The 24466-nt window shown below is 43.7% G+C and overlaps 2 protein-coding genes across 2 annotated transcripts in view; both read left to right on the top strand.

Annotated features, from left to right (window-relative positions):
* Window positions 1–6590, top strand: part of FIGLA (folliculogenesis specific bHLH transcription factor) — a 7507-nt gene extending 917 nt beyond the window's left edge. Inside the window, exons 2-6 of the mRNA XM_019545892.1 lie at window positions 5–202; window positions 2365–2517; window positions 4053–4289; window positions 5844–5892; window positions 6429–6590. Of these exons, the coding sequence (XP_019401437.1) occupies window positions 5–202; window positions 2365–2517; window positions 4053–4289; window positions 5844–5864 (609 nt within the window). The 3' untranslated portion in view covers window positions 5865–5892; window positions 6429–6590. The remainder of the gene's footprint in view (window positions 1–4; window positions 203–2364; window positions 2518–4052; window positions 4290–5843; window positions 5893–6428) is intronic.
* A 2788-nt stretch (window positions 6591–9378) lies between these two features.
* ADD2 (adducin 2) overlaps window positions 9379–24466 on the top strand; it is a 79543-nt gene continuing 64455 nt past the window's right edge. The window contains exon 1 of the mRNA XM_019545974.1: window positions 9379–9666. The gene's annotated coding sequence lies outside the window, so the exon portion shown is untranslated. The remainder of the gene's footprint in view (window positions 9667–24466) is intronic.

Below are 24466 nucleotides of genomic sequence, written 5' to 3'. Positions count from 1 at the left end.
GGAGCGGGCGCCCCCGCCGCTGGCCCCGACTCCGGCCCCGGAGGTGCTGGGCGACGTGCTGCGGGAGCGCTACGGTCCCCTGCCCTTGGCGGCCACCATCAACAGGATGAAGAGGCAGCCCTCGGGCCGCTACCTGTCCACCGAGCGGCTGGAGGAGGTGCTGGAGAGGCGGCAGGCGGCCAACGCCAAGGAGAGAGAGCGGGTAAGGGAGGGGCGAGGGCCTTTCCCGCCCACCCGCCCGCCTCCTCAGAGCGGGGCGCTCACGGGGGCGTCCCGCCCGGGCACGTCGGTACCGCTCCCTGCTCAGGGGGTCGCCCCGGCTCAGAAAGGTGCCAAGGGAGGCTGCCATTGAGGGTGTCTCTGTTTTCCACTGCTCTATCCCTTCTGAATACGAAACCTTTAGGCATTAAAGTGTCTGGTTTCACATCAGTAGAGGACAACCGGGCTGTCCTCGACGACGAGACGACCCCCTAAAGGTGCTGCTAGTTTGTAAGGTAACACTTGGACCGGAGTGCTGTGGCGAGGCTCGCTCATGCTGGTATAAGCCCTCCAGCCTGAGAAGAAAGGAGTTTGTGCTTCGAAGAGGGGTGCTCAACCTGGCTGCCTGGAGATCTGTGCAGGGAGCACCACTTTGCACGCACCATTCACAAGAGAAACCCAGAGGCTTTGTATTCATGGTCGTAAAAACCTTTCTGATTTGCTGGGGCTTTTTGAGCTCTTTGTAGCAGGTAGATTGCTCCTATTATTTTTTTCTAAAGTCAAAAAAAAAAAAGAGTGAAAACAAAGAGCTGGAACTGGCTGAGTCCGAGGAGGGGTAGCTCAAATCTCAAGACAAGTGTCTTGAAGCTAAAAAAGTTGAGAAGCACTGACTTAAAAGTGTGTGTGGAGGGGGGGTTCATTGGTCTCACCTCTTGGAATGAATTTTTCCCCCCATCAGGGCTGCCCCTTCTCTCTCTGCTGGCACCTGAATTGGATTTGTACTGTAGGTTCTAGTTACGGCAACGCTGTCTCTGCAAACAAGAGCGCTGCATCTGTGGCAGGTACAAAAGAGTCCTGTGCCAGTTCTCCTGAGAGTGTTCTTAGAGTTCATTAATAACCCGGGTGAAAGCAACTCTTATCAGTAAACTAGGAATTAATAATCCTGTATTCTAGATAACCTATCCAAACACAGCAGTAGCCAGGTGCTGGGTAGTAGCCAGACACCTACTTCACTTGCTGTCTTTGCAAGAGAGAGGTAAGGAGTTATTTTGGACTCTCATGTCTCTCTGCAGTTCAGAACAATGCTGCAGTTTTAGTGCAAAGTACACAGCTCATTCCCCAAGATACGATCACTTTGCTATAAAGCAGAAAAGTTAGGGAACTCAAAATTTGCAGCAAAAGTATCTTGGCAGCTGAGGACTTGAAAACTAAGGTGAGAGACCAAAACTTGTTGAAGTTAAATGCATCGTGCACTTTGCAGGAGAGAGTAAAATAATGGTAGGCTGAGAAATGGGGACAACATTGAAATACTTCCACAAGTCTGGCTGTTTACATGACAAAATAAACAGCTGTGGTGTACACTGTAAGCAATTTCTCCCTAATACTGTGGCATAATTAATTACATTAATAATGCAGTCAAACATGCCTGAGTTCTTGGCCCTCTGTTGGGCTTGTATCCTACAGTTGAGTACCTAGGATTCAGGGACACGATTCAGACGGGTCAAGTTACTGAAGTGGAAATGTCCATAGGCTCATGACCTAAGTATTCAGCAGGTTTAAAGCTTTTACAGTGTGAGCTGTGGAGATCAGACCAGGCTTGGCCATGTGCTTCTTCTACCTAATACATATTTCTTGTCTCAGAACATTTGCAATTAGCCTTCCTATGCCCTGTGTTCTCATTTACTTGATGATGTCCCCATGTTTATAAACACTAGCTCATGTAACCCTTCCATCTTGTCACTGGATCAGAAGGGGTGGGCAGAGGTGCAGTCAGTCCCAAGGTATTCAGGTGCACTTCCTATTTCAGTTAAATTTACAAAGGACTAATGGATGTTATAAGCCTATTACAGACTTGAGTGCCTGTATAACAGATGGTCATAAGCACCTTGGAAGAAGATGTGAAAGAGGCTCTAAGTCCTTAATTGTTTGGTTGTTAGGTGGCCATTACAGCTGCTATTAATCACTGTAAGCCATTTACCTTAAAGTTCCATTTAGGTGACCAGTATCTTTTATTAATGTGCTGTGCATCCACCTGTAACTTTTTTTTCTGTCCGTTTGAAAATGAGCTGTATTAAAACGTGCCTCTTTCACCACTTGGTGGTGTGCTGCAGCTGATGGACTGAAGGTTATATAATCTCATCTTTCATGTCTGTGTGTGTCTGGCAGATCAGAAACTTGAACAGTGGTTTTTCAAAGCTGAAGACAATTGTGCCATTGATACCTAAAGACCGGAAGCCTAGTAAAGTTGACACACTCAAAGCAGCTGCTGAATACATACGCCTACTCCACTTGATCTTGGAAGAAACTGGAGGCTTTGAGGTACAGAAAAACTGTCCCTTAACTCAACATAATTAATTTGTTATTCTTTAAGGGGTGCTGGTGTCAACATACATGTCAGCAGACTTGATGACTGCTTATTAATATTGTTAGCAGAACCCTAAGCATAACTCCAGCCCTATTTGTGTACATCTTGATCTTCATATTGAATATGCTACCTCTTTAAAAAGAGCATGCCCTGTTCCTTCCTTCCTTCCTATTGAGTAAAAATACCAAAGTGAACAGGTCAGCTTCATTTGGAAACTTGCTAATAAATGGCAGATGTATTCTATATAACCAGTTATCTCTACCATGGTGACTCTGTCCTGACTTCTGTCTCGGACCAGCAGAAATTGAGGACCTGTGGTTTAGATGGGGATTCTTCAGCTAAAAAGCTTTGTTGGAAGATGTCAGTCTCTTCAAATGGTTTTGTGAGCAATCAAATGAAAAACTTGGAAGATTTTTTTTGTTGTTGGAATTGAAAACATAGCTCTTAGCAAAAATAGAGGGGTTTTTTTGTTTTTTTGTTTTTTAAGTTTCCCTCCCTCTGGGGAGAAACATAAAAAATTGGGGAAAAGTGAGGAGCAGTCACATTCTTGAACAACTTTTACTGTTATCTGGAATGGAATAGAAGAAAAGTCTCTCTCTATTTCTCTCTCAAAAGGGACACGTGGGTATCTTTGCACCTTCAATTTACCTTTTGCTAATAGCAGATGGAAAAAAGATCTGGTGGGGAATTCTAATTTGTTGTTTCTTTTAAATTTACTTTCTGCTTTATTAAAGAAAAAGTGTTTTGAAAGACATGTTTTGAGGGATGGGCATGAAGCCAGTTCTTCTCAAGCAGCTACAGTGATCCATGCAAGGCTGTAGCCTGCCAACTTGCTTGTTCTGGAAATGATTCAGGCAGCTTGAAGGAAAGAAACTGATGCAGGTTGAGGGTTTGTCTGGGTGAGGAGTTGGAGAAGCACTGAGATATCAAGGGAGAGTTAGGTTTTCACATCTGTCTTGACACCTGAAATAAACTGGGGGCATACACAGGAATTTAAACTCTCCTAATCTCTCTAAGGCTCTGGGAGAAGGTGTCAAAAAGTGGGCAAGTGACCTACTTTCATTTCAATCTTATTGCATACTTATTTCTTCTGGGGCATGAATTATGCAAGTCTGGATTCTTTTATGCTCCATGTGGCTCAAAAGGGGGCAAATATAGAGGTGATGCATGAGTGGGTGAGAGCCTGATACTGCCTAAGTAGTTTGTTGTAGGGAGTGCAGCGTATGATGCAACTTTATACCGTGTGTCGTCTCCAGCACTGCTTGTGTTTCTATGTTTTGCACTCTGGCGTGCCCACCATACTCTTTCTGAATTCCTCAAATGGCAAAGTTGGCTTCCCAATTCTTATACTGCAGTCCTCCTTGCTTTTTCTCTGCTAGCATTTAATTTCCCTGTACTTAGGGAATTTCTGCAGTGGTACAAGTTAATGTTTTCAAGTGCCTTTTTTTTTTTTTTTTTTTAATTCCTTATCTCTTTCTATTGCATCTAGAAAGTAGAAGATCCTGCTGATCATGAGTTGCCTGACAGCATTCCCAGGCCAGTGTCCTTCATGGAAGGCTTAGCAGGGAACCCCCTGCCAAACAGTGCCAGCTCTTGCCTCAGGAATGAAAATGGGATGAATACAGCTTGGACCAGCCATGCCACAGAAAGCCCTGTATGTGTGTGGGGGAGAGGTGTATTACCTGCTTACCTGGGAATTGTGCAATTCCAGAAGAATGGAAGGCTGGTAAGAGTGAATACTGAGATTTCTTTGCGTAGAGATGTTCTTTGTGTGTGTGTGTATGCACTCAGCATTGATAGTAGTTAAGACAATACATCGTAGCCTTATCTAACCTGTTTAGATGCCTAAACAGCTATGAACCTTTCCACCTAGGAGACTGATCCTCTTCTGTGCAGGGCTGCTCTAGCTGTCATCAACTGCCAGAACTGGAATATCCTTGGTCTAAAAAGGAGCTGAGGGGTGGGGCGCTACTAGCAAGGCTTTCAGCCTTGCAGTTCTGTCTGTTTTCTGTCTGACAGAGTCAGATGTAAATAACTGAGGTTTGTTTTTTTTTTCTAGGAGTGTTAAGTACATGCCATTTCCTATTACATCATTGACCAATATGGATGCTTAGTAATCCCTAAAATCAGGCTATGAGGCAATCTACTTTTTAACAGCAGGCAAATTGAAATACTTGATCTGAAGGGACTTAGAGTGAAGTTTCACCTTTCAGGGAAAGATCCACTTTAAAAATAAAAAGTGCAGTGAGCTGGAAAAATAATTAAAAAATTAGTAGTAGTATTACTAGTATAATTATTACTAATAATAATAATGGCAGAGACTTTAATATGCCAATCCTCCTTTAGATGGGGTGCCACACTCACCTCTGACTCAGCAAACTAATGTTGTACTAAGGAGACCCTAGGCTATTTTAGTCTCCGTGGACAAGTTCTTGGGTATAGGCAATTAAGGCTCACCTACAGATGTAATTTAACATGGTAGGGCAGTGTTTTTCAAGCCATGGGTTGCGACCCAAAAGCGGGTCACAAAAATATATGAAAGGGTCATGAACAATCTTTAAAAATGGATTCTCTATTAAAGAAGGAAAACATGGGGAAATTGTGACTTTTCCCTTTCAGGCTGGCAGAGTTCCAGCCTGCAAGGGAGTGCTGGGGGGTCCCCATGCCCGTCACTCACACACCCTGGCCTGGGGGTGGCGGACAGCAGGTAGGGAGTGAGAGTCACTAGGTCAGGACTGGTCATCAATGCTTACAAATGGGTCCTGGTATAAAAACAGTTGAGAACCACTGTTCTAGCACATGAGAATCAGTTATGTATTACAGGAGACCCTTGCCATTTGCAGGGGATATGTTCCAAAGATCCCCATGAATGGTGAAATCCGCTAATACATCAGGAGCGCAGTGGCAGCAAGTGCAGAGCTCCTGCAGATGCTGTTGATGGGGGGGGTATGGGAGCATGGAGAGAGTGTGTGGGGAGGGAGCATGGGTTTGAATATTCAAAACCGTGAATCTGCGAATGGCGAGGCTTTCCTTGTGCTGTGAAACACCCTTCTGTTAACAGAGGCTTTAATAATCAGGTTGTTTCAGAAAGCAGTGTGACTTCTTGTAAACCTCTAGCTTCTGTAGTATGCACGCTGGTCCATTAGGGTCAGGTGGTTCTGATAATTTAGAAGCTGCAAGATGGTTCTTCTATGATTTTGTTATAAATGCAGCTTTTATTTGCAAGGATATTCTTGAAGTTGCTCTTGCTTTAAAGTATCCAAATTTTATCTTTTTAAAGGTGTATCAAACAAACCCTTAAAGCAACAAACTCTTCTGAATAGTCTGCAGTAAGTGATCTGTTTTAACCCAGTTTCCTGGTGTGGGGAGTTTCTAGTCTGCCACTTATAACAACTGATATTACAACTCCTTGTGTAGGTTTAGGTGGTGAGCACAGGTGGCCAGTCTCCTTTATGAGGAAATGCTATGAGCCATCTCCTGGAGTTAGGCCAATTTATGCCTGATCCTCAGCTGGTTTTGTATGTAATTTTGAGACTGATTATGTCTTGTGCATTTTCTCTGCCATGCCTGGCATCAGGTCACATGCTCCTAGTTTTTTGGGGTTTTTTTTTGTTTTTTGTTTTTAATTGCGCAGAGTATAAAAAATGCAGGAGGTGGTAGGTAAGAGGAGATGGAGTGAAGACTTAATTGTAACCTCAATCATGGGTAAATCTAGTTTAAGGCTCTGAGGATCCCAAAGTTCTGTAATTGCTGTTTCCAAATGTAATTAGCAATGCCAGCAGATATTATCTTGTTAGTTGCCAGGTAATTTTGCTTATTTAAAACTGCTCCCATTAATGGCATCTTTAACTAAACTGTCTTGCAGATGTCAAACTCTATGGATACAGAGAACTTTGTTTTTCAAGAGCAGTTTAAAGAAAGATGAGTTTCCCACTTCGTGGATTTTTGAATTTGCTTTATGAAAAATATCCGGAAAGAAACCAATAAACTACCAAGAGCTGATCATTCACTCCATCTTGCTTTTTCTTTTTGAAGCTGCATCTTAAGTAAAATTTTAGTTTATAAAATGAAAGGCAGGTAGTGATGTACTGAAATTGTAAAAGGTGTGAGTGAAAATGCATCTAGGCTGGTACTCTTATAGTAAATGGACTTGCACTGTAACACTTCCAGTTGTTTCTGTTCTCTGCATTGTTTGGAGAACTTTCCCTCTATCAATGGAATTGCAAGTGCAAACAGGAAAAGGCCCATACTTTTAAACCCCATCTCTGACACTTCATCCTAACGCTCAAACAACTTGGTTGGTATATCCACATTCCCCTCCTCCTCACCCCAGACTTGCAGGGTTTGCTGGTATCCAGTGGGACTGTCATAGCTTGGTATTTCTGAAGAACATCACTGAGCCATCGCAGAGTGGGAAGTTAACTTTAGCAGAACTAGGAGTATGGGGTAAGGACACAAATGCAGACCAACATGCATCTAGCACAAGAAACATGCATTGTTCTGAGACTGGGCCTTGGTCATATGCGATGGTTGTATCCATTGGAGTAAAGCAAACAAGGTTCTTTAGGTAAATCTGATATCTTTTATTAGATCAACTTAAATAGTTGGAAAACAATTATTAAGCAAGCTTTCAGGTTCAAAGACCCTTTGTCAGGCAGAGGAAGTTTCTGCAGTTGGTGCGTGCTCTTCCTGGATGGAATGAAAAGCGAAGAAGCCAGAGGCTGGTCTAGTCTGCATACAAGACAGGTAGTCAGTGAAAATGTAGATTGAGGAGTCAATGGGTAAGAGACGGGCTTTGGGGGGGCGGGGGGAGAGAAAGAAGGGGGATGAATGGTGGAGAGATACCATTGGAGTAAGGCTTTCCAAGCAGGCTCCCTGTCTTCCACCTTGGTATTACAACAGCTCCTACTGAGATGATAAAATATGCAGTGACTCCAGCGATTGCTGGCATCCAGTGTGGCCGCCACTTCTAATGATTATTATGCAACAATGTTATTCAACAGTCCAGGAGGGTGCATAAAGCACAGGCTCTCCATCTCTAGACTCAAAGCACCTCTCAGTAGATTTGAGGCACTCCTCTGAAAATGCCAGCTCTTAATTTTCACTCGGTTATTGACTCTAGAAAAATAAGAGAGCAATTATTCTGTTTGCAAAGAACTTGGCCCAAAACGGGTCAGTAGACTTTTAACAGTGTGGATTCCTATCTGAAAGATCTGGTTTTATCTTGTTAGGCATGCAAACATGATTCACAGTGTGAACATGGGGTAGCACCCTGAAAGGATCTCAAGGCACCCCAGGGTGCCAGAGCACCCTGATTGAGAATCGCTGGCTTAAGAAAAAGGAGCCATGGCTGGGTAGGATGGAGGAAGAATGGCTTTGTAATAAAGCATTAACCTGGCACTTGGGGGAGACAGACTGCATGATTGCTCTGCTCCGCCCCATACTTCCTATCTGTGCTTGAGTAAGTCACTCGGCCATCTTTTTGCATCAATTCCCCTTGCCATCTGTCTTACCCCATTGGAGCATTGTGAGGATAAATTTGTTGAACCTCTTGAAATATTCAGGTAGTGCAGTAACCTTAAATAGAATGACATTGGGAAGTCCATGATGGGGGAAAATGTACTGCAGAGATTGGTGTCCAACCAGAAGTAAAAGGTCACTTTTGCTTATACTAGACAATCCCCTTCAGCTCTGAATTTGCCCATCAGACAGGGCTATTTGGATGTGGCAGTTTTTCTTTGCCCCCACCTCATCTTAAGGTTTTAAGCATCAGTGTCTGCCTCTGAGTCCCTGTAACCTAATGAAGTGGCAGTGATGCATGTGCCCTTCCAAGGCATAGCGCTTGCTCTCAGAAGTGCAGGTGCACACTGCTACACACCTGCTGGAGCAGGCTGTCATACCTTCATGCATGCATGCAGTGAGCTGCTATTGCTATGTAAGCAGTAATATGTGACCTTGTAGCAGAAGTCACAGAGGTTCCTCTGCTTTAGCAGGCAGCATGCTTGGCTCATAACTAGTATATAACCAGCTGTGGCTGCTTAAAGGGCTTTTCTAGAACACAGCACATTATATTGTGAAATCCTCTTGCTGATACTGCAGCCAGGTTGTAAATGTTGCTTCTGAAATCTTGCAGCAGCTCAGTTCCCTAGCTGCTTTTCTGTGGGGATGGTATGAGCTCCTTGGCTCTCCAAGTAAAGATACTTCTTTCCTTGTCCAATAATAAATGTAAATGGGACTCAGCCCTCTTATGGTAAAATAAATAAATGTCCTGACTTTAAAGTTAGTAAGTTGGGTTTTCATAAGTAAAATGGGAAACGAAGCTAGTTTGAAACCTTTGAAAAAGAGGTTGGAAAAGAACTGTAACCTACCCTATACCTTCCCCTGGCTAATGCAGGATTCTTCCTGAAACTGATTCCTGGCACTGCATCCTGCCTAGTTACTCAGGTCAGAGGCCTTTCATCATTTCCCCATTGCAGACTGTTCCACCCTTTGAATTCACTGATGGGAATGTTTTCTTTCACCTCCCCCCGCCCCCCAAAAAAAAAAAGTGGCAGACCAAACTCCTGCTAAACTGTGGTGCAAGAATTTAATTGGATGGATTAAAAAAAAAAAAGGTAACAAAATAGGCTTGTTGCATCATTTCACTCCACTGCAGCAGGAGAAAATAGGTGAAAGATTGCAGTATCTCAACTCCTGTCCTGCTGTTGGGCCATCTGCCAGTAGAGGGAGCTCGGCATGCACAGGGAGTTGTCCTTTTGTCATTAAAGATATTGTGGAGCATACTCCTTCCTCCAAAACGTCATGCAGGCTTTGAATCTAATTTTAATGCTCCTGTCGCGAGGGTGGGTGGAAATAAAGCTGCTCCCTCTTGCTATGTGTGTGAGGCAGCCCTAATTCTTCTCCAAGTGTGTATCTAGGGAAGATCAAGCAGCTGAAAAGTGGAATAGCAAGCAGCTGTGGTGAAGGGATTGCTGTAGCTGACCTGTCAAATCAGAGAGATGGGTAGAAAAGGTTCCTCCGATTAGCCGATTGGAAAGGAACAGGAGAGGAGATTGATCGTTGCAGATACTGGGAAAACGGAGGCTAGAAGATGCTCTAAGAAGGTAAGCCACTTGGGATCGATGCAACTCTTCGCCTGTTTAGCAGTCCCGTTTACAAAGCTAGAATATATTTGCCTCATTCCAGCAGGATTTCCTTTCAAAATTGCCAAATCTGCCCAGATTTCTAATAGCTTGGGAACCTTTGTGCATAGTGATGCATATGTGGCTTAACTGCTGTCCAGCGAAGTGACAGTGGTGCATGATTTGCTGTTCTAGGTGGAGTCCTTCTCTGGTTAAATGTATTTGTAAAGGCAAGTAAGATGATAGTCTGACATGTGGTTCCATTTCTTAAAACGGATGCTGCAAATGCATAGCTAGCAAAAGACAATTCTCCCCCATTGCAGGCTCACATGGTAGTTGTCTATTCAGAAAAATTGCTTGTTGATCATTTTAATGGCTATCTAAGAGAGCATCTCTATCAGGTACCTGAGATTTTTTTCCTCCTCTTCCTACCAATTGCTTTAATTTGGGGATGAAAATGTTTTAGTTTGGGTCAGCCACTGCATGGTTTCCACATCCTTTTGATCTTGGGGAATCCCTCTTGTTTCCTAGGCAGCAATGTGTGCAGAGATACTCAGCTTCAGCGAGGCCAGTAGGGGTGTGTAAAGTGGCTGAAATGTCAAAGCAGTTAATCTGTGAGACTAAATTATGTGTTGAATCTTTAGCCTCTTCTACAGCAGTTGAGAGACTTGAAACATAGCTGTTTTTTCCTCTCTGCATTATTCTTCTCACTTCTTTCCCCTATATCTGGGAAGGGGAAGTGTCTGCCTCTTGGTTGCAAACACCTGGGTTTGGCCTCCACTGAATACTAATCACTTTCTTTTGTCCTTCTCCTCCTGAAGCTGGATACATTTATCTCTGTGACACAAGGGTCACTACACATCTGCTCACTCCTCCCTGCCCCCCACTCCTTCCTCGCTGCTCTACAAAGTACCATCCCATCAGCTGTATCCAACATGTCTGAATTTGACATTTAATATGTACTAGATGAAGTCCACAAAAAAATCCATTGATCAGTGCTTGGAAATGATAAAATATATAATGTATGATAAAATCTGTAATTTAAATCCAAGCATAAGTGTAGATCTCTGCCATGGAGATCAGCATATGCCCATATGGACCTATATGTTGATTTTGTACCCAAAAGTACTAGAGGGGTTTTGGGTTGTTTCTGAAATCTCAATAAATTGAGGAGAGTACTAGTTACTTTTTTTTTTTTTTTTCCCCCCTGCTCATTCCATTCCTTGCTTGGTATTCTTGGCCAAAGTTGTATTCCAAATAATAATTGGAAACTGGCACTAAATGAGGGGTCTTTCAGGGTGGACCCCTAAGTTTTTTGGTGGGCTGCAGGCCTATGAAACACTGTCTCTCAGGTCTATGTCTGCACTGGCACAGTTCAGACTTGCAGTTCACCCTGCTGCAGTTTGGCGGTCTGTATTGAAGGGTGGAGGCTGTTATGTAGCTTGTGCGCTTACCATTGTCTTCTACTGAGAGTAAGCTTGAGGGACACTGGTAAAGCTGCCTGTATCTTATCAATGCTGCATCTCCCAATGATTTGTACCAGTGATAAACAACAGGCCCTAACATTTCCAGTAGAGCCAAGCCGTAAACCATGGAAGCATCATGAAGACTTGGCGGCAGGGTCCTGTACAAATCCCAACTACAAGCTGGGTACACATAAAGATGCATGTATGAGCTTTGGATCAAATGCAGTTGTCATGGTGCTTAAGTGATGTAGGTTCTCAAGTCTTGTGTACATGTGCAAATTTTGCTCTTATTTCTGGCAAATCAAGATCCTAGACGAAAAACTGTTGTGAGCATATATCAGCCCCACTCCTCTTCCCCCCCCTTCCCCCCCCCCCCCCCCACACTAGTGCCCTTTAATTCACAAGTTAAGGAAGAGATAACATGTTCCACACTTTTGCTTTACATCACAGGTGATGATGTTTAGTCCTTTCTCAGGTTTGAAGTTACTTTCATTTCTTCTCACCTGCCTTCGTTTGCATTCCATGAGAGCACAAAGTGTCTGTTGTACCTTCTGATTTAACAAAGCATGGGTGGGGCACAGGGATAAAATATGCTGTAGCTTTTGGGATCAGAAGTGCTTCAGAGGCTGCATCTAACAACACACAGGTGCTGCTTGCTAATGAAGGGCACATGAGAATAAGCAGTCATTTGCAACTGGTCAGATGTAAGCAGAAAAACAGCTTTATTTATTTAGGTCACTTGCTCTCTTTGCTGTATCATCATCTAACATAAATACCCAGGTCACATATTACAAAGCATTCTGTCTTGTAGGTTGTTTTTGTTGCAGAGAGGGAGCATGACTAATCAAGGGACGTGCCCTTTGCAAGAGTCCAGATATCTTGGCTTTCTCCTGAATTTTAATCCCTTACCATTGAAGTCAGGAGGAGAGTCCTGTTGGGCTTGGACTTGTCCCCAGTGCTACAAAGCAAAACCTTTCAGGTAACTTTGTGGGCTAGAGGTGACTGTAAACAGGAGACCTTTAGAACAGCAGATCAAAGAGCAGAGGAGGAGCGTGTGTGAGATGATTGAACTACTGTGCTGCTGTAACCCTTCATCCTGGCAGCAGTTACAGCTTGTATTTTGCTGAAGCTGACAATTTGGAGATTTGAATTTTCAGCTTGGTTATTAAAATGCAAAACAAAAGGTCAGCGGTTCTGGGTTTGCCAGGCTGCCTTGCTTCTCTGAATTGATAATGACAGATGGTTTCTCACTTGGATCTTGTGCAAAAAGGCCTCTACCCTGCTGGTAACTCTGGTGTGTGAAGTTAACATACCATCAACCCAGAAAATATTTATGTACAGCTTCTTGGGGTCAGCACTCGTTATCTCTACTGCAGTGGTGCCTAGAGACTCCAATGTCAATGGAACTGCACCGTACCTGCCACAGTACAATCTTGGCACGCTACAAGATAAGTGGCAATGTTGTCCTGGGTACTATACACGCAGTCAGTCTCTGCCTTGGAGCTAAAGAAACTGTTTGGAGACTTGTCAAATAATGAGGTGACCTTTATCCAAAAGAGTATTAAATACGTCTCAGGAACACCTTTCATTGGCTTCTTGACATGTTGGAACTTGGTTCTGCAGGTGTACAAAAGTAAGTATACCATGGACTCTGGCTGCACAAATAATGTGCCTACAGGTAACCGATCCACCCTCCAGCCCTGCCAGCTGGAGGACCCTTAAATAATAAGACTTTTAATGAGCCACTCTTAAGATACAGTTAACTTTTAATAGGGCCCACACATTCAGGCAACTTTGTATCCTGAGGATAATTTACAAGTACAGCTTGGTAAGTTTCCTTTACCCTGGCACATGACTTTGATCATTTCATTTGTCTACAGCCCTCCTTGGCTCATGATAAACAGTGATACAGTATAGCCACTGAATAAACAATATGGCTTTCATCAATAGACTTCTGTATGTGTGAGTTGCAAGATAATTTCTCCATCTCAGTCATCAGTCTTTATCCTTTGAGCAGGAGATGGGGAACTTCAAAAGTGGATGAGCCATGAGGATATTCTTATTCTTTTAGGATATTCTTTTGCAGATGCATGGCTCCTAGGCCCCTGTTAAATTTGGGGCATTTCTTGTATGGCATGCTTCCTGGTTAGAGTTCCCCTTCCTGCAGCAGGGGCGGAGGAGGAGATAAACTCGTTCTTGAGTGAAATGCTGCCCCAGAACAATTTGAGGTTGCAGTAGTTTGCTCAGGTCTCTAAGCTGTCTACCCACGTTTGGGATTTGCTCTTCAATCTTGGGAATATGCTGATTTTGAAACTGGGTTAAGTTTGTGAGGCAAAAGTCACAAAAACACTTGTGCTATGAAAGAGCATCATGGTCTTCATCTTGACGTCAAATCCAAGTTCTTGGCTTGCCAAGGCTTGACTATGGAAGACCATGTGTGACAAACACCCAAAGGAGAGGAGCACCTACTCATGGATGGGGGAGAGTTAAATACTGGGTAGCATTCCTTCCTCTGAGATAAAGAATTTTTTCTAAAATCAATTCCATGATTTCTCTCCTGAAATAAATAGTTAAGCATGTACTCAAGTATTTTTATTAACTTGAAGCTCCCAGCTAGCCCATCTGACATCCTTGTTCCATTTTAAGAGCCTAAATGTGATGGAGCTCTCTGGAAAATCAGCCTCTGATTCTGACTACTGAATCAGTCATCGGTAATGCTCAGTAGTGTGTGGGTGCTTCTCAACTTTAGCACACAAATTATTACTTTTCTCTACCAGAAGTGTCTTCATTTAGCCAGGATCTCCTTCTAACTCGGGTGTGGGAAGGGCAAGGCAGACCTGCTTTAGGTGCTTAGCAGGAGCAAGGGCCTTATGGAAGCATCTTCCCTTGACCGAGTTCTACAGAGAACATGACTCCAAGCACCGTTTTCTTCCTAAAAACAGCTAATCCTTTTGTTGTGTACTCACTAAGCATTCCCACTTGTCCATGAGCTTAGCCTGATGCTGTCTAATATGAAATTAGTAGCCTTCATATTTCCCCTTTCCTCCTTCACCTCCCCCTACCCCTTCCCTTTGGAAATCTGATCTCATTGTTCTTGGGTAGAGACAGATGCAAAATAATTACAACCTATGTTCCTTAATGTTGTTGCTGTTTTAAGAGGGTTATGCTTTTTGCTTCACAACTTGCACGCTGCCTGCATTTTTAGGTTTTTGTGGGGAGGTTGTTAAAACATCTTTATTTACTGGAACAGTTTCTCTTCCATTGTGAATATCAGATTTCTCTTTGAATATGTTCTTGCTTGCTTTATATGGTATTTCATCTGTCCAATTCTCCCACCTGCCAGACTTCAAGATACTTTTAATTTTTATCTGCAATGCTGTTACTTAAATCTTGGCATTCCCACTCTTGGTTCTAATTGCTTTCCATGGCTAAATCCCAGCAATCACATCCACTTCCTCCTTGGGGTTTTTTTCCTTCCATCTGCATCTTTGAACCTCCTCCTTCCAGTGTTCTTGTTCCCTCTCTAATACCTGTCCATAAAACCATTTTTTTACAATTCACTCAGGAGCTATATATATACACTGGTTGAATAGAGTCAACCATGGCATCACACTCAAGCCTGTACCTGCCAACCACCTGAGAGCCTCTAGGTTCAATGCTGGCTGCAGCCAGTCAGTGAATGTTGTGGCCTGACATCAAGCCTGCCCCTATCTGTGGCACATTTGGAACTCACCGAGGCAGCTTAGGCCATGAGCTCTGGAAATCTACCAGCAGTGTTTCACCTACTTGTTGTTCCTGAATTTGGGGCCTTCTCTACTCCCAACTTCCTGTCTCGAATGCCTGCAGTTAGAGCCAAAGATGGAACGAGAAACCAGCAGTGAGCAGACTGTTCCTAAAATGGCTCTGCTTAACCCATAATGGGCAATGGCCAGGTGAGATTCCTTCAGGGAAGGAGGGGGTCACTGGATACTGGTTAGTTGAGGTTTTGTAGGTTTAGGTAGAAGCACCCTTGGACTTGGTCAGTGATCTCCATAAGCTGTTGTGATCCCAAGATGATTACATGCATAAATAAGTAAATGTACATGTAAGTGGCTAGATATGTTTACTCATTCATTCTCCTGAAATTGTAGCACTTGTGCAGGTGAACTAGAGACATACTTGCATACCTAAACTATTGACATCTCGTTCCCTGGACAATTGCACATGTTCTTTAGAAAGCCTTAGCTCACAATTGTGAGTCTAACTTATATGCACAAGTGTGGTGATTATACATACATGCATTTTTAAAACTATCTATCAGTGACTACAGATTTTTTTTTTTTTTTTTTAGCTCTACAATGTCTTGTCATTAACCCTAGGAATCTATTTTCTAGCATTCCCTTATGTGCGAGATCTATTACCTCATAATTCTGCCTGTGCATACACAACTGCTCAATCCCTTTTTTCCATAATCACTTCCATCTGATGGCTCTGTCTTTGTCACTTTCACTGAATAAATCATTTCTTTATTTGGAAATTGTTGTCTTTGATTGCAATACATCCTCCTACACCCTCAAGGCTCTCTGTTCTGATACCCTAGTTGGCTGAAGGAAGAAGATAATCTATGTTTCCATGGTTATACTTTATTTGGTTTAAATCCTGTAGCTGCTCTTTGAACAGAGCACAGATTTGAGTCATGTGGCAACTATGTGCACTTCTGTGTGTTCTGAGTTTTTGGAAGGGGCAACACCTGCTTTACAAGGTACTAATGTACCTTAAGTAAGAATGTTACCAAGAGGTAAGAACGTTAAGGGTTTTACTGTATTGTTCTTCTTTCTTTCCATTCAACCTTTGTAAAGTGACATCTTTGCCTTGCATAGGTCATGCTTGGAGCCTAGTCCTGTAAAAGGTTATTCACGGGAATACATTTTAGCAATTCTCTTTGTAAACTAGGTGGGGATTGCTCTTGACTCGAGATATGAAAGGATTGATAGGGATCCTAGGTAAACTTCTAATGCACCCAAGTGTCTTGGCCTAAATCCATTGGCCTTTTTTCCCACTCTAACCCAGGATACTTTGAGAGAGTGATTTGGACATCTTTTGAAGCTTTAGCATAGAACTATTTTTCCATGCTGTTGCCTCAGTGGTGTCAAAAATGCAGTGAATTTTCTTATCTATCCAAAGTTTCTGCATTGTTCCCTATTTTATTGCTAACATTGGATCCCACAGAAAGAACCTAGTTTACCTCTCCCCCTTTTTTTGAGATAAGTCTGTCTTTTCCAGCTGTTAACAAGTGGCAACAAACCAGACTGCACAGACACCTTACAAATGTTGAACTACATCAGGCTTGTCCAACATATGGCCCACGGGCCGCCATGCAGCCCACCAAGGCATTTTCTGCGGCCTGCGGTGCTGCGATGGGGAAATGAAAGTAAACACTGTTTACTTTCATTCCAACCCCTTGTCCCTCCCCCAGCCCCTCAGCAACTTCCTAATGGCTGCTGAAGGGCTGGGGAAGGCACAAGGCTCCCACATGCACCGTGTCAGCTTGACATTGCCAATGCAGTGCGTGTGGGAAGAGGAGTAGCTGTGTGCCTCAGGACAGGATGAGCCCAGCAGCATGTGGGAAGCTAGCACGGGGGGCCTTGGCAAGCGGGATCCTGGCATGACCTGTGCAGGGCAAGGTGGTGGGAGCCAGTGTCTGCTGGACCCAGTGCTCCAGGCTCACAGCACTGAGGCCACTGGGGCTGCATGTGTGGGCAGCTGGGTACTACGGTGAGTGGGGCCATGCAGGCAGGCGGGTAAGGGGCTGCGGTGCAGTGACCGCCTCGCTCCAGTTCCCTTCAGGCAGCACCAGCTCATGGGGCAACGCTGCTCAGGGGACAGAGATGTGGAGCTATTTATTTCTCCCCTTTGGTTTCTGGGGCAGTAGCTGGCTGGATGTAGAATGGGTCCCTCTTGCCCCTGCCCACCAGCAGCTACCATGAACCTTGCAGTAACAGGTAGGTGCAGTAGGGCTACACAGGCAGGGTCTCTCTGGCCTGGACAGAGGGTGTTTGAATATGGCTCGCCAGCCCACTGGGTGATAAAAAAGGTTAGACACCCCTGAACTACACGATGAAGAACAAACATAGGCAAACATGAGGGGAAAGTGTGCTAGGTTTACCAATGCTCATTATCAATGTTAATTAGCAGGATTGAGGACTGGAGTGCAGACCTTGCCTTTTGGGGAAGGGGTGCATTCTTGGTGGCTTGTCCTGCCCCCAGCTGACTGAGTGTTTCAGGTTCTTGGCCCTTTAGGGTAGTGATTCTCAACCAGGTTGCAGGGAGATTCTTGCAAGTATGTTGCTAGGTGTTGCTCAATATTAGCACTGTTAGATGTGCAAATGCCTATACATGATTAATATAATAAACCCAGAGATTATAAAAATCCACAATGTCAGAAACATTCTGAACTGTTGTGGTCTTTCTGAGTTCTTTGCAACAGCAGAATTACCCTATTTTTATTTTTTAACTTTTTTGGACAGAAAAAAAAAGTGATAGCTGAGGGCCAGCATTTTCTGAGGGGTGCCTTAAGTCTAAAAAAGATTGAGAACCACTATATTAAGTTATGTCTACAGAGCAACTGAGTGCAGCTGCAGAAGGGGTAGAGATGCCTACAGTTGAATCAAGCTAGCATGGGTAGCAATGACAGCTAAAATGCAGACTTTTCAGGGTTGGCTGTGCAACCTACCAGGACTCTGGTCTATGCACTTACATGCTCAAGTCTGGGCTGTCTGAGCAAGCTAAATTAAAGCTTGTGTTGGGATGGCTGTGTTGTATTTGCATGTCTCACTGCAATGTAGACCAACCCATGGAGGAGCCCCATGGGATTGCACTGCAGCACTGAGGCACAGCATCCTTTTTCATTGCACTCATCTAACAAAGCAATTCTGCTTTTTGTGTCAGCACACACAACACAACCTGCTCACATTAGCAACTTCAAGTGAAAGCTCCAGAGACGTTAATTCTGTGGAGCGGAAACTTGGGCTGGGAGAATAATTGATGCCTCTGCCTGCAGCCTGAAAGCATTCAGGGAAATGGTAACAGAAATGCATCTTTAATCTGTGATGCACTTGGATTAATCTGGGTGGTGTGGGGGATGCGGGGGGGGACGCCCGCTGGGTCATCTGTGGCTTGTGGTACAGTCCTGTGTGAATTTGGAGCTTGTGACAGAGGTCAGATTGACAGCTTTGGCAATGGATGCCATTTGGGTACAACACACCCAGTGCACAAGCTTCCTTCATGCTTCCATAGCCATTGTATTTTGCTCTAGACCACTAGGGACAGATGGGATATGTGGTCCTGTAGGACTTCTTTGGTTATTGGTGTCTCTACTGATGCTGACAGTGGTGCTAGTACAGAACTGAGCTCTATGGTGTGAGAACGCAACCACTACTGGAACTACCATTCAAGAAATACCATTGTGCCAGCAAAGATGTTTAGAGCCAGGCAGGAAATAGGTTTCCCATCCCATGAACACTTTTAAGGTTTTGAGTATTTATCAGGCCTCAAATTTTGATGAAACTTTCAAATGGTTACAAGAGACAAATATTAAATAATTGGTTTAGGTTCATTAAAACGTCTTGCTTGGAGTTGGATCCGCTTGTTCTGTTTCCAAACTGTAGGGTTCAGCTTAGATGTCAAATCAAAAAGCTGTTTTGAACCAGAAAACTTTTTTTTTCCTTCTGAAAATAATATATGTGTTCTTGCAAATTCGAAATTACCAGATTTCTCAATCCAAAGTTTTAAAAATAAACTGACCCCTCAGTCTTCATGGATGCTTTTAATTCTACTTTTGACAAGTGATAATTTTTCAACATTTTGGGTCACATTCCTGACCAGTTCTAATGCTCTTCAAGGTTTCTTTTCTCCCCACCCCCTACCCAAAACAATCTTTCCAACCAGTTTTGAGCTATTACAGTGCTTCTTGATATGTTCTCTTAGGCCTTCCATCTTTCTTCCTCTAACTGAGGAAGCTTATTGTGCGTGCTTGCTTGCTTGCTTGTTTACTTACTAGTGTAGGTCCCACTGCTGGGAGATGCCCAGAACTGAACCTTGCAGTAGAGCAACAGCCAAAGTAGGAGTAGTACCCAGAAAGATCAGTGGCTCAACTGATCTTGAAAAGTGAATGGAAATGCTTTCTAGGACAGCCCAATGCTCTGTTTTTGAAAACCACTGCAGCGGGGTCCACTGTTAGGAACGCACGTTGTTGCTTCATTCCCTCTGACAAGCTGCTAGGCCATACACTGGAGAGAAACTCTGCATGTTCGCTGATAAATCTTGAATGAAATCCACTGTGGCAGTAACAGGGTGGGTACAATGTTGCAGGAAAGGCTTTGGTTGACTTAGAGGGATGCTGTCACCTCCTGGCAGCACTTTCACTTGGAAATGCTGTACCTGCTTCTGTTGTAAGTACTGTAATTATAGCTGAAAGGTTTGAGGAGGACAATATGTCTCTAGCTCTGTTTCACTGGTGTGGAGGCCTGATTTTTTCCCTTGTCTTGTGGCTGGCGTAACAAAGATGTACTCTTCCTCTTGCAGGGGCTGGAAATGAAAATGAACATTTGATTGGTTTCCACCAGCCATCTGCTGAGCTGGCAAAAATCCAAGTAACTTCAGATGAGTTATAGCAATTTGGATCAGCCCTTGGAATAGAGACTTTCAACTGACTACCTTAAAGGGGTCCAACAGTCATCTAAGTTGTACCGAACATGTCCTGTTGTGGTGTTTAACCCCTGTGAAAATGCTTTGAAAATCTTGATCCTCAGTAATTTATTTCCCTTCTTGCTGACCATGTGCTTAATGCAATGCAAGGTGCATGGGAGAGCTTTCAGTGGAAGAAGTATTTCCACATTTAGGGTCTATTTATAATGGCAAGTACTTGTTTGGTTTTGTTTTTTTATCTGTCAGCCAAAAGTCATCTCCTCCAGAGCTGAAAGAGACATCAGGCTTTATTTCACATGAAGGCATAGAATTACACAACTTTTTTGCTTTTTGGGATGGAGTCTGAGCAAGCACTTCATTGCACTTCAAAGTTTGGCATCTACTGTAATCACCCTAATAAACTGTCTAGCTGTGCATAAGCTGTAGGCAGCAAAGACTGAGTCATTTTGGAAGCTGGTGCTTTGGTTGTGAAGGCACAAATCAAGGGGAGATGGAAATAACTGTTCCTTTTTTACAGGGCTAAAAAAGATTATCTTGTCATGCATATCTCCTTTCTCCATTTACCTCTAGGACCAGGAAATATTCTTCCTCCTCCCTAGGAGGCTTCAGGGCATGGGTATGTGGCAGTGAGGCTAGAGTTATCCTTGGACCCTGGGTGGGACTCTGAATCATTCTGCTCAGGGAGGTTGGAAAGTAGTGTATGCCCTTTCCTGAGAGATTGCACAGAGAATATTATGTTCACAGGTCATATACTCATTCTCTGTAGCTCCCTAGCTATGCCCTGCCTTTGTCTCTAGCTGCAAGGGAATTTCCTGAAAGCTGATCTAGGAAGCCTTCTTGATGACCAGTGCCCAGGACCTAATGCTGTTTGCAGTTAGCTGGGGGCTACAAAGTTATATAACACCCAGCCTCTAGTTTATCCCTCCCTCCCTGTGCCTTGTAGCTCATAGAAGGTCCTTTCAGTGGGTGCAAGGGAATTGTAGGCACACACAAGTAATCTCTTCTACATAAAGGTCTTGGTCTCTTCCCTGTGCTCTTCTTGGATTATGTAGTGCTGTTAGCTGAGATGTGAAATCCACTCTGATTTGACAGCACAGTGCAGCCCCTTCTTTGCTATTTGCTGGAAGGGAGTTCAGGGACACGAAGTTCCAGACATTGTATGTTATGAGCTCTGGTGCCACTTAATAATCTGGACCAATGCTGTTAAGTCAAGAAGAAGTAATTAAGGAGCCTAGAAATTTATAAAGCAAGTGTATAAAGCTGCCTTGGGGAAATGGTGCAGAAGCTGGCACACCCTGCTGCTCTTTTCAAAAAAAAAAAAAAAAAAAAAAGAGATTATGGCATGAGGAGCAAGTCAGTGCCAGCGTTAGCATAGTGGGGATCAAACACCTAGGTCATGGGCAGGTGTGAGTTCGTACCATCACCCACTTACCCCATGACTGTAACATGATCACCTTTGTATTGACAGGTGTTTGTGTTCTACCTACAAAAGCTCTATTTTTATACGTGGATTTGATCTCACTGTACACAGCACTTCACACCCCAGCTCTTAGACCTGTCTGCACTGGGAGACTTATTGATTTACCTCTGCTAAGACTCCCTGTTCGCTTAAGTTTGTTCTCAACTGTCTGATAATCCATGCAAAATTTCTGTTTCTCTTTTGATTGTTGAATGTCATGTCCTATCACAGCCCATGTCCTGCTTTGTGTAGCTCCAAAGAATACAAGCCTGACCCCTTGCTCCGTGTCTTCCGTTTCACCTCCCAAGTCCAACCCAGGGAGAATGCAAGTCTGTTAGAGTCTAGTCACTGGACCTGGGTCTTTCAGTCAAGCTTACAAATTCTTGCTTGCAGTTCTTCATGGGCCTATTTCATGCAAGGGTTTGGAGTTGCGATTTTGAGAATTAAACTTTGAGTGCATAATTGCTGGGAACTGGATTTGATGGACCAGACGAAGACGGCCTCTTTCTAAAGAAGAGATCTTTGAGCTGAAAGTGTTTTGCTTGGCTGCTCTCTTGAATGCAATAGTTATTTCAGTTTTTTAGGCTCCATGTTCATCTTGATAGAGCGGGGAGGAAGAGTGGCTCACTGTGAATCCCCTTGTGGATAAGATTTTTTTTTACCCATCTGAAGCTTGTATAAGTGAGCTCAGTCCAAGAAACATGCTTCAAAAGATGTTTTCCCAATGAATTTAACTTCACAGGAACAGTTCTAAAGTGGAGAGTGCAAGAGGCATTTGACTGAAACAACAGTTTGAAAAAACATTTTTTCCCTTAATAAAAATTCTCCTTCCTCATTGTCCTCCTGTTTTTATAGTACATTATTGATTTCTCTCCATTTGCATGCTCAATACTCCTTCCAGGTCTATTTTATGAGGTCACAGCACTTGTATTGATTTCCTTATTATGTCACCAAGGGCTAGAGCACAGCTTCAGTACCCACAGCTCACTGGGATCTGCTCTTGCAAAGGAGAAAGGAATGCACCATGCCAGTTAGAGAAGAAACACTTTTTCTTTCCCAGGGCTCTGAGCTTGCATTGCTATGGAGCTGCTTGACAAGTCTTTAAATATAGAAACATACTTCCACAGTCAGGAGTAGAACAGATTAAAGATATCCTGATGAAGGGAGTTGTCCCATGAAAAATGCAGACATAACTAAATCCATGTTTTGTAATATTCTTGGATATGTATAGGAAATTAGCAAAATGCTACATAAGGTGCTCCCTTCTTAATCATGGAGCTCAACATCATGATGAGAAATAGTCACTTGAATTGCAGCATGGGACCACAGGAGACAGTCTGTCAGTACAGTGGCCCCTAGCTCCATGTACGCCTGTGACCACTGTGGCAGGATCTGCAAGTCCAAGACTGGTCTCTACAGCCGCAAGAGAAAATGCACCACCAGTCAGCAGAATTGCTGCACTATCCGCCATCACTTGCTGATGAATGGTTGCCATAAAACCTATTAAGAGGATGGAGGGATTTGATTTTACTGCGAGGCCCTAAAATTAAATGGGGGAGGGGGGAGCAAAACTGGTAAATTCGAAACGTTTGTATCAAAATGAAACTCTTCAGAGGAGTTAGTCCCATGAATATTGGTCTGTTTGGGGAAGAAACCCCATGTTGAAATCCCAAACTTCCCCTCGGAGAGGAATCCTATTTTCTCACCAGCTCCAAGTAGGTCTCTTCCACTAGCAAAGACTAACCACGTTTGCAAGGTTCAAAGCAAAAACATTAACAGCTTTTTAATTATTGTTTCACTCTCTTATTTTTGGTTTTTTTTAACCTGTTAGAGATTTTTCAGTTGTGACAGATCCTGTTTAAGCAGGCCATTTAATTTTAAGAGAGCTGCCCTCTGTTCTGGAGTTGTTTCATGTCCGAGGCATCTGTCCTAAGCTACATTAATGAATTTATGGTCCAATCCAGCAAGCTTTAACCAAAGGAATGATCTGTAAGGATGGGGTGGTGATGTCACGAGCATAGCTGCAGTGCCTGAGGAGCAGGGATTCACCCCAAGGCACATTCAGATTCTTGCTTTCTTTCTGCTCATGAAAGGGAAGTGAATTACCTCTGTTTCCTCCTGTTGCAAATTTCTCCCTCTGTGCCAGCTACAGTATGTTGGCCAGGAAGGTAGGGGGACAGCATTGCAGCCCCCGACCCTTACATACTTCCATAGGTTTGAGTAATAGTATCTTGGTGTTGTCTGTGTAACAAGGTTCTGCGTAAGTTTGAAATTTCCAAGTAGGGAGCACATTCATCCATCTGCCCTACATGCTACTGTCTTAGCACTTTGTTTCTCTGTGGTTGAATATGCCTGCACCATCTGGGGATGCTGAAGTCACAGTAAACATAGTGACACTGCCCTAAATGATGCATGCAGAATTATAACAGGCTGCCTAAAACCCACCCCCATCCCCTGCCTATACACGCTATCTGGCAAAGCACCCCCTTGCATCAGGATGAAAAGAGCAAGGGACACTGACCGGCAGGTACAAGTCAGATGAATGCCACCTGCTAAAGGGACATCAACCAGTGCACCATCATCTCTCATCAGAAATAGCTTTTTGTCCTATACCACACCACTGACACATCAGAAGAATCAGCCAGAACTGTCTTCTGGCAAAAAGAATGGGAGAAACTAGGCAACAATGCTGTTAAATGGAGCAGGCAAGGAATTACCCCCAGTGAGAAGGGGGTAATTAATATCTGGCTCCAACTATGAATGGCATACGTGGGGGAGCCTGAACAGATTGAGAATGGGTCTCAGAAGATGCAACTTTCTCATAAAATCATGGGACCTCTCTGTAACTGACCAATGTGTCTGTCAGGAGACACAAACCATGGATCATCTCCTGAGATGCCCTGTAGCACCCCAATGCATCCCACAAGATCTGGCAGCACCAACATCAAAAGCAATGGCCTGTGAAGTGTATTGAGAACAGACCAGATAGAAAGGTTGGATTGGTGACACAATGAAGAAGAAGGCTGTGGCTACTCCTTTCCTCCCCTCTCCCTACCAGTACCTTGGCAAAGTGGACTTCCAAAGTCCATGCTCTCCTTTACAAATATCCAGAAAGACTCAAAAGCCAGGCCCAGGCAAGTAGTTCTGGTGTTAAGGATATGGAAACCCATGG

This window comes from Crocodylus porosus, unplaced genomic scaffold (genome assembly GCF_001723895.1).
Source record: "Crocodylus porosus isolate Cpor-Errol unplaced genomic scaffold, CroPor_comp1, whole genome shotgun sequence".
NCBI lineage: Eukaryota > Metazoa > Chordata > Crocodylia > Crocodylidae > Crocodylus > Crocodylus porosus.
The sequence above is the reverse complement of the archived record's forward strand: the minus strand, read 5'-3'. Positions and strand labels throughout refer to the sequence as shown.